Here is a 15,340-nt window from a genome sequence, read left to right on the forward strand (position 1 = left end):
CCATGCAAGCATCAAGAAAGGTGATCCTAAGAGCTCCATCCTCAGCATTTTCTCCCCATCAACTCCAAATAATGCCTTGTTCTACTGCTGGCACTTCCCTGTCCTGTGGCCAGTCCCAAAACATGGACCTGCAGTACCTTCCATCGAGCATTGCGGCTCCGCTCAGCACCCTCCTCTCCCCCTGAGTCTCAGGGAACAGAGCTGCACTTTCAGTGTGATATCGCAGTTTTCATGTTGTAAGCTTACCTCCTGTTTGTTCTGTCTGGTTGGGAGCTTTGGGTGTTATTCCCCTGCAGCACTCGTGCCTACAGCAGAAGGGAAGGTTTAGAAGAGCTCATTGCAATTCATGGGGAGTGGTGCAGTCCCATGTGAAGAAGTTTAATCCAAGCCAGCCTTCGAGAATGGTTTATTGCAGCCTTCTGTATCACCCACAAACACTGCAGGGAAAAACAGGGAAGGAGAACAGTGTTAGATAAGCTGCTTTAAAACGATCTTCGTAATCCTGCAAATTAAAATGTATTTTATTAAATATGCATTACAGATGCAAAATAACCCAAGAAAGGCTGGAAGTGACCCTCCCCACAGGCAATTCATGGTACTCCTGCAGCTGCAACTGGCTGTCACCGAAATGGCAGCTCTCTGGAGCTCAAGGAGCCAGCCCTCGGTGGCACGAGAAGCCCAGCCTTGCCTGGGGGACCTGCCCAGGGTAGCCTGTCCCACTGGCACAAGCCATATCATTAATACTTGCTTGAAATCAGATGTGAGGGCCATCCCCTGTGTTACTTTGCAGCCACAGACATGGGGCTTTCCAACCTCCTTGCAGCTCCAGCATTTGTTGCTGTCGGGTGGCACAACAGGAAGGAAGAGGAGAAATGAGAACAGGGAATGGCCAAGAAGGGCTGGCATCATGCAGGGTTTTCAAAACTTGCCCATTTGCTGCAAGTTCTTCATAAAAGATGAACAAGAAAAAGCTTAAAATATTGAGTAACACCATCAGCTTTATTCTTGCCGAGGTACCTGAGTCTCTGCCGAGAAGTGTGCCCCCCCCATCAGCTGCACGTGGCAGCGAGGAGGCAAAGCATCTTGGCCACGATCACTGAAGGATCTCTCCTAGGATTTAGAGTACATTTGGCTGCTCATTCATCCCCCACCCCACACAGCTTTTGTCAGGTTGCTTTAATCCTCCTCTGTCTCAATTTCCCTCGGTATAAAAGGGGATATCGTGGTATTTGCCTCCCAGGAACCATCTGAAACTGCTGGCTGGCTGCAGAGTCCTTTCAGGCTCACTGATTGAAGAGCGGAGCTGTTCTTACTCTCATTATCCTGGGAAAACCAGCCACGCTTTGGGATGGCATCACTCCAGCACTAGACCCCAAAGGAGATTGTAGCTGGGGGCTGAGCTGTGTGTCTAAATGGAAACTGGGCAGTGACAAGGGCATGCAAGAGCTGTGGATGTTTCGCCCACCCCGAGCTGCTGCCACTGGGGGGAGGTGATGGTTGGAAAGCACAGACCCAGAGGCCCCCCTGCTGCCCCACAGAGCCCCTCCAGCATGCAGGGAGCCACCCAGGGACCTGGCTGGATTTTCCTTGCAGCGCTGGCTGTGTTTGCTTTGACCACGCAGGGAAGGTGCTGCCAGGGACTGGAACAGGGAGCTCGTGAGCAGCCCCGGCTGCTAGCTGTGCTGCTGAGTGTCCTGTTGCCAAAAGCCTTTCCTGAAGCAGCCGTGCCAGCACAGTCTCTTGCAGCAGGAGCCGAGCTCCCTGTTCCCCCTACTGCTCTTTCCCAGCACCGCTGCCCCTGGAGCAGGCAAGGGCTCCCTGCTGCCTGCTGGCAGGCTGCTTCTCCAACTGCTTAGAGCACCCAGGCTGCCTCCAAGCTGGAGTGAGGAGCATTACCTGTGACCTCTGGTGGCAAACACTGCTGGGTTTGCAATGTTTATCTAGTTCCAGTCCTCCCCATCCGTGTCTTCTGCTCAGCACTGGAGTTCCACAGAGCTGCCTGGACTCAGCAGCAGCCTTGCTGCCTTGGAGCCCTGGCTCTGCCTGCAGGCAGCATGGGGCTGGCATGGCACAGTCCCCAGGGCTGTAAATGTGCACTGCTCAAGGGTGTAAACAGCCACAGGGCCACATGCAATCCCCAGCATCTGGGTGCTGAGTGCCTAGTACTTGGTCACCCCTCCAAGTGGTCACTGCACCACCACGGCAAGAACCAGCCAAAGGCCCTGGCTCCGCTGCCCTCCCTCCTGACAGGTGCTGGGATGACAAGTAGGAACCTCCAGGCCCCCGGAGCCTGATAAATCCCCAGCTGCTGAATAATACAGCAGGTCAAATTGCCTTACTGAATTCCCTGCTTAAAGCTGGGTGTTAGGTAACTTGTTACAGGTGGCTGCCAGCCCTGTGCCAGCTCTGCCTGCACAGCACAAGCAGGGAGAATAAAGGGTCTGCCCCCGGCCCCAGCATAGGGTGCAGGGGACAGCAGCGCCCCTGTGCCACCTGTCCCAGGACCAAGCACTGCTGCAGGGCCCCAGGATTCAGTCCGTGGTGCTGACAGCTAGGAGAAAATTACTTTCTCAGATCATTTTGCAAATTCCCTAGCAGAGAGGTGACAGGGACAAATCGCCCAGCTGTGGGCATTTATTCCTCAACCAGCAGAAAAGCCTGGGCATTTTTTGTCCCTGAAATGATTGTCTTTGACATGGGGGGGGGTCTGCTGGAGCCATCCTTGGGGAGAGGAGCAGCGCTGTGTGCTCGTGATCAGAGAGCACAGAGGCTGCTTAAGAGCTACAAGGGAGGAAATGCACATCCTGGGAGGGACAGGAAGCTGAAGCCAATGGGGATAGCTCCGAATGTGCTTTGGGAACCTCAATCAGAAAAGTTCTCTGCCCCCTGTTTGTACAGGTGTATTTCCTGCCCTGTTCCCAGAGCCACCAGAGCCCAGCTGGCCCCAGGAAGGCAAGCAAGAGCACGGCTCTGCCTGAGCCTTGCTCACAGCAGGGTGAGGGGAAGCCTGCCCGGCACCTGGGGTCCATGTGGTGTCTTTGGGCACCCCTGAGACTTCACAAATGTGTCTGAGAAGTCTGGACAAGCTGAAAACATCACATCCTTGCAGGACAGGGTCCCCATGTGGCTACTGCTTTCCCAGATATGAGAGGTCTGTTCTCACCTCTCCTTTCTCTTCTACATCTGAGTCTACAGAGACTTTGCCCTCTGCCAAGGAGTGTTTGCCCTCTGTTCCTGGTCTCTGCTGAGACCTCTCTCCACTTCCAGTTTTTACAGACTCCCAGCCCCACAGCTCAGCCCTCCCAGACCCTTCAGTGCTTCTCTGAGGCCCCCAGGGAGCTGACAGAGCTAAGACTCTGTTTTTTGGACCTACTGCTGTGGACTTACAAATATAAATGAAAAACTCAGGAAAGGCTTCCTCATGCCATGGTGTGAGCTGGGGTGGTAGAGGGCAAGGTGAACAGTGGAGCATGGGGACAGGCTGAGGGACAGAACCACTGCTACCAAACCTTCTCAGGGCAAGCAGAGCCTGCTCCCCCCAAAGCACTGTGGGCTTGCAGCTACGGCCAAAACCCTCCTAAAAGAGCTTTCAGCAGCAGAGAATGTAATGGTGATGGAGCCCAGCTGTTCCTGACACGGCCATCCAAGCTCTGCTTGGGTGTTCCAGGGAGGGCATGGCCCTTTAAAGTTCATTTTTGGACCGTGTTTTGCTATCTGCTTCCAGCATTTTTCCCTGGTACTCCAATATTTTCATGCTCCTGGGCTCTCGGTAGTACAAGAGCTCTGCACCACACATCCCAGTTCTTTCTGCGCTTTTCAGCACTTGTTACAGACCTCTGCCAAGAAACCTGATAATTCTTTTTCCCCTTTTAAGGGAAAGGATCTGAGACTATAAAAGAAAATGTCCATTATATCCAACGTGGCTGGAAAGAAAATCCCTGAAAACTCAGGGAATCCTTAAAGGGACATAATGGGAAACACGCTGTAACTGAGACAGCTCATTGTGTGCGGCTGTCTTTACGCTCACAAGTACAAGTACAGGGCCCCAGGGCTGCGAGAACAATATGGGTTATTGTGACATCTTCTAGCTCCTTTTAGAACATGAAAACCAGCATCCCCTCAGCATTGGGAACCAGCCAAAACTCGTGGGCCACCAGAGCTGCCGTGCCGCTCTCTGCTGGAAACCCATTGTTCTGAATGCCATTGCTGTGATGGTCACGGGCTTGTTTGTGCGCGAGGATCCTCTCTTCCTCCCAGCCATTTGTTTGCTGTGACCAGGAAAACAATGTAAATCAGCCTCCCCTCTTGCTTCGCAGGATGGACGGAAGATGCCAGACTGTTGTACGGGCGTGGGTGTTTGTGAAGCTGTGATACTTTTCCTTATGCAGGCAGAGGAGTCACTGCGGATCAGCAGAGGGATAGCTCCACATCCAGGCTCAGCCTGCTACGCTATCATGCTGCAGCCCAACAAATCCTGCCTTCCACACATTTTCTGGCTGGCAGGTGAAATCCATATCGGTGTATACCCCTGACTGTGGGCCCAGGAGAACACACTTAAGCCATACTCTGTGCATTTCCTCTTAAGTACTTGAGGTTGAAGGTATTCCCTTGTCAATAAGTGCTACAATAGCTGGGAAGGAAGTGGGTTTGCAACAGACTGCATTCGGGCATTTGGCTGGCTCCATAGGCTGTGGAAATAACAAACGACAAATTAAGTATGCAGAAGCTCAGGGTACAAAAAATATCAATCAAAAGGAATATCCAAAGCAAGAGCGGGTTAGATAACCTTGGGGAAGAGAGAGCAAGCTGCACATTCCTGCATCCTCAGGCCTGCACTGCCCCTTGCTGACAAACTTGCCAGTCGTGGAACAAGAAGTGCTGCACAGAATGGACATCCCAGGGGGAACGTCCTCTCCTCCCACCCAGGCTGCTTGATCACTCCAGGCACAGCCAGCTGGAGGGGCTGCTGGGCTCCTTCCACCTGAGGCTTGAGTATGATTTTTCATCCCCAGCTTTTGTGGAAGGGCAAACACAGAGCAGCGCAGGAGCCTGCGCCTCCATGCTGCCCCTTCATGTCCCCCCACCCATGGCTGGTTCTCTGGTCTCTTGCCAGAGCATGTGCATGACATGGGCAGTGTATCAAGAGCAATGTACAAAGATACAAACACCCTGCTAATAAAACTGATTTGCTTCTTTTCCAGTGATTTAACTGTACCGAATCTGATGCATGTCCCTGTATTACGCTACTTGTCATTTTCCCTCCCACCATTCCCTTTCCACAGGCGAGCGTACTGCATTTGTCACAACAGGAGATAATGCACCCTGGATGCCAGTGCTAACAAACAACCTGCTCTCATGCAGTGCCTGCCAGCTGGACATTTCAAGGCTCTTTGTAATCATTAACAGATTTAGCTTCACAGCCCTGGTCAGGAATTTTCATCTCTATTGTGAGAAGGGTAAAGTAGGGTCTGGAGGTGAAGTTGTGGGAAAGTGAGAGGAGAAATGAAGTGCTCTGAGTACTGGTTGTAGGCTTGCATGATGTGGGGGATCTACATCAGTGGAAGGGCACTGGGCTGGGATTAAGCTAGTCAACAATCTTTGCTCCCAACTCTTCCTCCCACCTCCCCACTGAGTGCTTCTCTATGCCTTTACTTCCCCATCTGCAGAAGGAAAGTAGGGACCCTCTTCTCCTTGTAAAAACTTCTGAGATATACAGATGATATGTGCTGTTGTGGGAGGTATGGAGAATAGGATCCAGCCAAAAAAATACTGTTTGGATTTCAGAAGGTCATCTCTTAAGATGACATGGACATTCAAATGCCAAAGATAGCAGCATAACATCGATACTGTGTACACTAGGAAAGGGGAGCTGGGTAAAGGGAGAAGCATGGAAAGCAAGGAGAAGCCTTTCCCAAGTTAATCACACAAAGCCAGACATCAGGCTCCTGTTTTAGAAACCCTGAAGTGGGAATTGTCACTAAGGACTCCAGGAGCCACGGTCAATCAATGTAAAGAGGAGAATGTAAAGAGGAGAAAAGGCTAACGAGCACAGCTGTGCACCTCTGCTACCCCAGCCTAAGCAGGTGAGCTGCGTTAAGTGGTGCTAATGTACCCATTAAACAGCATTAATGGAGCCACAGGCTCCTGGTGAGGTCCGTTTTCTCCTGTCAGGAGGGAAGGAGGAAAGTGGTAGAGAGAGACTTTGAATGTTGCGGTGTTGCCTTTTCTGTGTTTTCCAGTTAGAAGATGCTCTTTTTATTATTATTATTATTATTACATGTAGATCCCTAATCAAAACAGAGATCCATTTATATTCCTCCCGTCTCTATCTGCAAATGCATGCAACAATCCTGAGAACAGGCTCTTGCCTTTGATGAGAGACTGCTGGGGCGAGGATGAGGACCCAGCTCACCCCCAGCACACGGATTGCTGCGTGGCCTCGTTGAGCTCAGCTGCTCCTAGCTCAGCAAGCAGGGCCTAGAAAGCACTGAGGGCCCTGCTGGGCTCATCAGCACTCTACTGATCCTTCTTCTCCTAGCTCCCATCCCTGTTCCTGCTTTCACGGCTGGTACCACCGGGAGCCGGAGCACGGTGGGGATAACCCTGTCCCGCTACGGAGGGATGCTGCGGCTCTCCCCTCGGTGCTAGGGCTGCTCCGGGCGCCTTCCCCCGCTGCAAATCGGCCTGGGGCGGCGGGGCGAGGCCAGGAAAGCGTTAACCTTCCCTGCAATGCTGCATCCCAGCTCACGGTGGAGCTGCCTTCCTCTCTTCCACCCCCAACTTCCAATTCACTCCAAACAACTCCGGGACAGAATTGCAGGGAAAAGCTGGAGGTTCAGCCTCGACTTGTTGATCTCCGTTTACGAGGCAGCAGAAGGAAGCACCGGAGCTTTCCTTTGTGTCCTCGCCGGGAGAAGGGCGGGGGAAGGAGGGCAGATGCGGCTTCGGCGTTGACGGCGGGCAGGAGCGAGGAGCCGCAGCCGAGGGAAGGCCTCGGAAAAGCTTCCTGCCGAGGGATCCGATTTACCTCCTTTCGCTTCCCCTCCCCCTGGGCTTCGCGGACAGACGGGAGCGCGGCCGCCATCCCTGCGCCTCGAGGCTGTCCGCGGGGGGATGCGAGCGGGGCCGCCCCGGCTGCCCGCCCCGACGCACCATGTAGCCGCCCTCGGCCCCGCACAGCCCCGCACCGCCTCGCTGGGAGCCCGCAGGAGGAGGTAGGTGCGGGCCGGGCTCGGCCCGGAGGAGGGGAGCCTTCCCCCGGCCGGGGAGCAGCGGCCGTGTTTCGCTGCCAGGGTGGGGGGCACCTAGATCGGCGGGGAGAGGGGCAGAGCCCCCCCGGAGCTGCGCGGCTGGGCAGGGAGAAGCCGTTCCTTCCTGCGCCGGGGTTTCTCTTCGTGCCATCTTGTGTAAGCAACAGTGCTCGGGGCTGTTCTAAGCCGCTGGCTTTGCGAGGAAGGCTCGGGGGTGGTTCTTATTCCCGTTTTCGTTGGTTTCCCTCTTATGCAGAGGGCTGCGTGGAGTGGGGGGGGTGGGCGTCCCTGGGTAGCCCGGAGAGGTAGAGTGGCTGGAAATACTCCCCCGTTCTCTTCCCCGGCGCTTTCCTCGGGAAAATTTGCGAGGCTGGAGTTATAAAAAGCTTCAGCTTCTCCCTGGCTCCTACGCGGAGGGGAGTTGCCCCGGGAGGGTCGCAAGGGGCGGCCGGGGGCCGGTGGTGGCAGGGCCGCTTCTCTCCGGGATGGGGGCCAAGGCGGCAGTACCCCCGGTGGCTGTCGGTCCGGCTCCTTTCGGGGAGCTTCCCCTCGCAGTACCGTGCAGAGCCCTTTAATCCACCAATTCCCAGCCTTTCTTCCAGAAGCAAAACCCACAAAAACCCGCACCACTGCCGTGCCCAACCTCCTCTCCCCCAGCACCGCGCGTGCAGCAGACCCTCCCGCACAGCTCCTGGGTCCCAAGGTGGTGGGTGGCGTGGGGGGGGGAGTCAGATCCACGGATTTAGGGGTGCGGGGGCATCACCCATCCGCCACCCGGGGGAGCTCAGCGGCGGCTCCTCCGGCGGCCACGTGGGCGCGGGCGCCGCGTTCAGCACCACGGGCGCGGACAGCGCTTGCCCGCGGCCGCCCGCCGGGGCGCGGAGCGCGGTTCAGCACCACGGGGGCGGACAGCGCCCGCCGCGCCCCCTGAGCTGATTAACGGGGCCGGGCGCTGCCCCGCGGGGATAAGGCCGGCCTCGGGCCCCATGGTTGGCTTCTCTTACAGCTCCGGGGCATGGAGGGGAAGGAGAGGTGAGGAGAAGCCGGCCCCCCCCTCCCCTTCCCTCCCCCGCCAGCCCTCGCCCTGCGCCACGCCTTGGAGCAGCCAGCCTGAGGGGGACCAGAGATGCCTCTGGGGATGAATAAGCATGGATCTCGCTCTACTACCTCTTTGCCTCCGGACCCCACGGAGATCGTCAGGAGCAAGGCCTGCTCCCGCAGGGTCAAGCTCAACGTGGGGGGGTTGGCCCACGAGGTTCTCTGGCGGACCTTGGACAGGTTGCCACGGACCAGGCTGGGTAAGCTCAGAGACTGCAACACGCATGACTCCCTCATGGAGATCTGCGATGACTACAACCTGGAGGAGAACGAGTACTTCTTCGACAGGCATCCCGGGGCATTCACCTCAATCTTGAACTTCTACCGTACTGGCAAGCTGCACATGATGGAGGAGATGTGCGCCTTGTCCTTCAGCCAAGAGCTGGACTACTGGGGGGTGGATGAGATCTACCTGGAGTCCTGCTGCCAGGCCCGCTACCACCAGAAGAAGGAACAGATGAATGAGGAGCTGAAGAGAGAAGCTGAGACACTGAGGGAAAGGGAAGGGGAGGAATTTGATAACACTTGCTGCGCTGACAAAAGGAAAAAGCTCTGGGACCTCCTGGAGAAGCCCAACTCCTCTGTAGCGGCCAAGGTAAGATCTCCACCTCTTCTCAAGTCTTGTGTATATTGGCTCACGTCTGCAGTGATGGTTACAAGAGGTGTTGCCCTTGCTTTAGTGTCTGGGCAATTGTGGCTCAATAGATGCTGTGATCAAAGGGGAGAAAGACCTCCCAGATGTGAATGAGGCTTAACGTATGCTTTTTGGGTAGTTTGGAAGGTATCTGGTTTGTGCTTCTCTGAGGGCCACATAGGCTGGTCAGTGTGGGAGCAGCTCCACCGAGTCCTGGGTCAGCATATGCTGATTGCTGGGACTGGAGGTTGGTAGGTTTGTTATTCAGTGGTCTGTCCTGATGCGTTGTGTAATGGAGATTGCTTTGGGCCCAAAACATGTGTGTATCCTACTGCTTAACAAAACTGGTTTTTAAACGAGGAAATCTACTTAAACTCCTAGACCCAGGTCCAGTTCAGAAATAATGCATTCCTTTTTAGGATGACTTCAAAATTTTGTGAAGTGCATCTCCTAGATATGTGTATCACATACTCTTAGGCTGCAGGTCTGCTAAAGCTAGCATCTGAATTTCTTCCTTTACCTGATTCCAGCCTATTTAAATCTCCCTGTACAAAGCTGCTGCAGCTCTGTCTCTGTCAATAGTTGAAGTGCTGCAACTCTGAAGTTGGTGCCAGTGCAACAGATCTATTTGAAAGCGTTTGGAAGATAAGATCCTCGTTAGGAGAAACCAGTGTCAGAGTTGGCTCTGATAATTTAGCTGTCTCATGTTAGTCACATATTCTTCACTGAGGAAAATCTCTGTGAACACAGTGATTCAGTAACCATGGGGACAAAAGTAAAGGGGGAGAGGTTGAAAACTGTAGGATGGATAACTGGAAAGCATGAGAGTCTGAGCAGCAGGGACCAGAACTTGCATTTTCTATGTACCAGCATCCTCACAGTTTGGCAAAGAAGTAGAAAGTGACATTATAGAGGTGGCTGAGGCCTATCTCTTTTGTATGTGCATTTGCAACTGCAAACCCTGGTTCCATCCCTCAGGAAGCTTGGGTTTGGAGGGCTACTTATGAAAACAGGCTTTTCCTTTCCCTGTCTTCTCTCCTGGAAATTTTGCACACCATGAATGGAGAGCATGTGTGAAGTTTTGGGAAGGGATTTTATTAAGTGTGGAGCTAAATGGCTCATTCTCGCAGGGGAAGGAAGAGGCATGGTCTGCTACTGAACCGATTATCACTTTTTTTAATGACAAACGGAGCCCCAGAACGTCTTTTTCTCTCCAGATGACACTGTGCTGAATGCATTAATCATTTATAAGGCTCCTTTGGCACAGTCCTGGAATCCTGAAACACAGGCCCCAGGCTTCGCTGTCTGTGGCACTGACTCAAAATCCATTAGAGACTGTTGATGTTCATGGTTTATTGTATATGAGTAGGGGGTCATCCTTGCCAAATAAGTGTCTTTTGTGATTTATAAATGAAATACACTCTAGCTTCATTTTCTGAGAAAATTCTCAGAGTAAGTGCATTTGGAATTGCAGGCTCTGGATTAATTGAGAGTGAACTGTAATGCATTATTATCCTTCCCATTTAAAGCTCCCATTCTATGGCTTCTTTACTGTAATGAAAATGGTTGCTGTATGTTCTCAGACCTCAAATATTTCAGCAGTTCTCAAGCACCGATTTTAACTCATTTCAAGTGTAGTAAGAAAAATGGGCGTGATGAACAATTAGTTTACCAGGCAGGGACAGGAGAGTTGGTAAGCCTATTCTTTATCTGTTATTCTCCCTGCTGGTGGATAGCTTTTCTCTCCTGCCAGAGTGTGCCCTTTGCTTTCATCACCTTCATGAGAATTCTACATATTGAATAGGCTGGGCCCAGTCTTCATCTTCTGATAGTTGGGCACAGGGATAGGGACTTGGCAGCCTGACCTGTTATCTGACCTAACCAGCTGTGCCCAGGCTCCACTTCAGGCTGCATTCTCTAAATCGGAGCCTGATGGCTGAAAAAAGCTGTCCAGAAGCTGTCTGTTCAGTGGAGCACTTTTGCTGACACTACAGGTCTCCAGGAACTTCTGTCATCTTTCCTAGAGCCAGATTTGACCTGCTTTGCCAGGTCTGGGTGCTCCAACTGTTCCTATAGAATAGCATGCTTTGTTCCCTTTCTGAGGTTTAATGACTGTCACTGGATGACCTAGTATCAATTTTCCCCCAAATTTTCACTTACTTTTTTTCTCCAGATTGTACCACTCAATGCAAAAGGTGTTTTTTTTTTTTTTTTGTTTTGTTTTGTTTTTCTCATTTAAATATAACATGTACAGGCCCCCTTCATGTTCTCTGTAAGGAATCTAGAAAATGGCTACAAATGCATGTTCTCCCTAAACCCAGCACAGTGTCCTAGTAAGCCATGCGCCATTATTTAACTCCTGCTCTGGCAAGGTGGGTTTTCTTGCTGGCTGTCAGCATTGTTTGTACTTTAACACTTTCTGCACAACACCTAACCAGATCCCTCCATAACAGCTTGCTGCAGAACTTCTCATGGTGATACTGGGATTAACTAAATCCTGAGAGGGCGAGTCATTGTCTTGTTTGCTTAAAAAGGAATTATAGGTGAAGTACCTCAGGGTGGAAAACAGCCTTAAAATAAGGGAAGAAGAATCCCCCAGCCCATCGTTTTTGTTGCTCTGTTATCTGGTGGGGATTTGCCTGTACCTTTTGACTTATCTGTCTGGCTTTTAAACTAACCACCTCATGGCAAGCACTGACTTATTTATGTCCGATGTTACACCCTGTATGTGACCAGAAAGAACACTCTGTTAGATCCTGTATTACCCACTCCTTGAGAGCCTCCAGATCTCTCAGATGAGGAATTAGATGGCTGTTGAAGCCCCAGGGTTACTTGTCACCAGCCTGTGCTAGCATAGGGGTGTTTGCTCCTTCCCTATAACACTTCATCCCCTCGTGGCTGTAATCAAAGCTGCACTGTCCTCGTGAGAGGGCCTGAAGGGCTGCATGGCAGTACTCTGGCTGATCATCCCTGCACATGGAGTGCCCTTCCCTGGCATCAGGCAGTGCCACAGGCACACGAGCCCTCTAACCCACCGGGCTGCTTGACTCTGAGGCTCTGTTGCACTGCTGAGCTCACTGCACTCAGTGGCGAAACTCACATGCACAAAACTCAGCATGAGGAGGGACTCCATAGCAAATGAAAAAATATTGAGTAGACATTAATTTAATTAAACTAATTTCTCCCTTTCTTACCTCACAAGACAAAGGATCAGTTTCTCCTGCTTTCTGTGACTTTACTTGCCTGTATATCCCTGTGAAATACCCACTGCAATCTATGTGGATGCTTCCTTCTCTTCCTGTGATTGCTGTCTCTGCGTGTTCCTGCTAATTTCTGTCACTCTCCCAGTAGTTCGTTTGTTTTTATAACATTTCTCCTGTACTTTGGTGTACTCACAAAATCAATTTTTGACCATGAAGGACTTCAGTGTTCACTTCTGTCTGGATTTACTTCTGAAGAAGACAAGTATGGATATTTTCTGGAATAGTTATTACATTTTGTTGTGTGGTGGTTTTCCCTTGTAGTTCCCTTAGGGAAGGAAACCAGCTCTCCAGAAGCCAAACTGCTGCAGCTTTTCCTTGGGACTTGGTATAAGTGTTGGAGCAGCAGTGGCTAGTGCCTCTCCAGCACTCTGGTTTGGGGGTTTATATGAACTGGCCTTTCCCTCACCAAGGTTAAGCCTGAGCAGCTGGTTTCTGCCAGCTGCAACCCAGTTAGCAGCCTTGGATTTCCAGAGTACAAGTCCTTCCCATAGCTGTTGTTTTTACAAGTGAAACTAGTTAGGATCTGTGGGTCTATCTGCCTGGAGAGGCATTCATGTCCCCTGGGGCAGCCAGCCTAGCTGTAAATCCAAGTAGACTTCAGAGCATCCTGAAAAATCCCAGGCTGCTGTTGTTTCCTGCTTTCCAGTATAAACACAAAACAAATCAGAGCCACTCAACACCTTAATTAGCTTATATGGTATTGGAAATCCTCTGATCACTTGCAGAAGTGCTGGAAAGATCCAGCATCACCTTTTTTGCATCTTAGGGAGAAAATAAATCCTTCCTACTTTGAGTTCTTACGAATTGTTTTCCTGATCAATATCTGAGCAATTAGCGTTGCACAGTGGGGGACAGGAGGGGAAAAGCCTGCTTGTCTTACAGACTCCTGTGCGTGTGCTGGGTTCATCTATTTTTCTCTTGCTGTCCTGAAGGCTGAGAAAAACAGGATGACATCATCCACTTTGCAAAAAGCTGCTCTGCATATCTGCATGTCAAGTAGGCTATACACTTCCTCTCTGCTCTGGAGGGCTGCTTCCACTTCTCGCTTGTTCCTGTCTTGTTGGGAGCTCAGCTGCAGCAGTCCCTCCATTCTGGCAGGCTTCTTCTCATCTTTTTGCCCTGGTCCAACAATGCCTTTGCCAGTTCAATATCACATTTATCCTTGAAAACATGCAACTCCAATTCAGTAATCTTATTATGCATGCCTCTACATTTGTTGAACAGCTTTTCTCGAGCTGCCCGCTGCTCTCTGCTGCTAATCTCTGGGAGCATTGCTTAGGGATTGAAGAGGTTGCTCTGTAAGCTCTCTCCTTATTATTATTGATAGTAGGGACAAAATAAGAATGATAAAGCCTCTTGGAGATGCATTTGCTACATCTAAAGCGTTCTTCCCCCACATGGGCTTTCTATTCCTGTCCCTCCCTTATGGCGTGCCATTTTCATTCATCTCCAAGGCATTCAGCAGAGGAAACCCCTCTCCCTAATTGCTGGGGTTGCATCTCAGCCGTGTCTTCTGTCTCTCAGGCTCCCATTTCAGGGCAGGTGTTGACTGTGACTGTTACAGCTAGATTACCCACATTTTGCTGGCAGCTGTCTCTTTCATTTTTTTTTCTGATGCAACTACTGCCTTGGCTTTCCTGCTACATATAGGAGAAGAGTCCCTTCATCCAAAGTAAACTTCTGCCTTTGGAGAACATCAAAAGCAGAGCCTCATTCCAAAGCCTTTCCCATGGGCTGAGGGATTTGCCACTTTGGTTTATAGCTTATCGCTGGGTTTCTAGCACAGCACTGTCCTGTGGATACACAAACAATTGCTGTTCTGTATCAGTCTCATTTCATCCTGCAGCTCCTTTCTGGGTGCCTATCCTTCCAGTGAGTTTATAATACCTCTTGCCTGGGGAGTCCTAATTCCTCCAGCCATTCCCTGCAGTGTGTCCTTTGCTTCTGTCTCGCTGATGACCTTTCTGCAATGTATGGCTGTGCCACCACTTCCCAAAACTCCCCCGCATGACAGCCTCCCTAAGCCCCCATTTTAGGGCAAAAAAAAACTATAATGCTGCCAGGTCAGTAGCTGTTTCCTGTGGTTCTTTGTTGGCTCTGAAGAATCTTGCCAATGATCCCTCTAGCATAGGAGGCACCATGGCATCAGCTTCTCAGCCTCCCACATCCCCAACTCAACATCTCCTGCTATTTCCTGGTGTACATCTGCCAACAGCAAGCTTATTGTGAGCTCTCCAGGTGGGATCCTCGCCTGTCAAAGGTGATCCTTTCTTCAGGCCTATTACTGCATCACTGAGCACCCCCATGATCCAGGCAGACAGCTGCCTGGCATTTGCTGCCATTAATGTTTTGGGTTCAGCAGCTTACAATACAAACCTGCAGGTATGCAGTCTCTTAAAGCATTAAAAAAAAAAAAAAAGTTAAAATTGTTAAGCTTAGTAGTCCTCTTGATGTACATACTATGCTTCTTGAACTGTATGGTGTAGATAAACATGTGTGTAGGCATACCACTGCATTTTTAGCTTATTTGTAACTTTGTTAGGAGAGCCTGGACCATATTTGTGGTCTTCCTTGAGGGCAGTTATCCACATCTGTATGAGAGTGCCTGCCTCAGGAGGGAAGCGACAAGCTACCATGCTCGGGATGAATTCCGTGGAGGTACAGTCGATTTTATTTTTAAAGCACCGGCTCTCATTTGTACCTTTGAAAAATCTGTCTGAGATTCATTCCCCTTGCTGCTCAGTATTCTCCCCTCCTCTCAGTTGCGCAGCCTGTGAACAGATATGATTTAAGGTGCCAACATCACCAGTCAAAAATATAGGAAATGGTGCAAGAACGGAAAATCTGTTTTTGTTTTTTGTTTTTTGTTTTTTTTTTTTTGTTTGTTTGTTTTTTTTAAACGCTCTCTTCATTTAACTGTTTTTATACAGTGGGATAAGTGTCCTGGCCATCAACCTGTGGGAGGGAATGGCGTGTTTAGCTCTTGGTTCCTCCTTCTGTCTGTTCCTCTTGATCCTGCAGTTCACAATTTCCTTCTGATTTCTTTCAACGTGAAGCCCCCACTGAGAGAAATAATCCAATGCTACTTTTACAAC

The 15,340-nt window shown here is 50.9% G+C and overlaps 1 protein-coding gene across 1 annotated transcript in view; it reads left to right on the forward strand.

Annotated features, from left to right (window-relative positions):
• The first annotated feature begins 6,160 nt into the window (after window positions 1-6,160).
• The window catches only part of KCNB1 (potassium voltage-gated channel subfamily B member 1), a 121,515-nt gene continuing 112,335 nt past the window's right edge, over window positions 6,161-15,340 (forward strand). Inside the window, exons 1-2 of the mRNA XM_027472936.3 lie at window positions 6,161-7,214; window positions 8,257-8,943. Coding sequence (XP_027328737.1) covers window positions 8,377-8,943 — 567 coding nt within the window. The 5' untranslated portion in view covers window positions 6,161-7,214; window positions 8,257-8,376. The remainder of the gene's footprint in view (window positions 7,215-8,256; window positions 8,944-15,340) is intronic.

This window comes from Anas platyrhynchos, chromosome 21 (assembly GCF_047663525.1).
Source record: "Anas platyrhynchos isolate ZD024472 breed Pekin duck chromosome 21, IASCAAS_PekinDuck_T2T, whole genome shotgun sequence".
In the NCBI taxonomy this organism is placed as follows: Eukaryota; Metazoa; Chordata; class Aves; order Anseriformes; family Anatidae; genus Anas; species Anas platyrhynchos.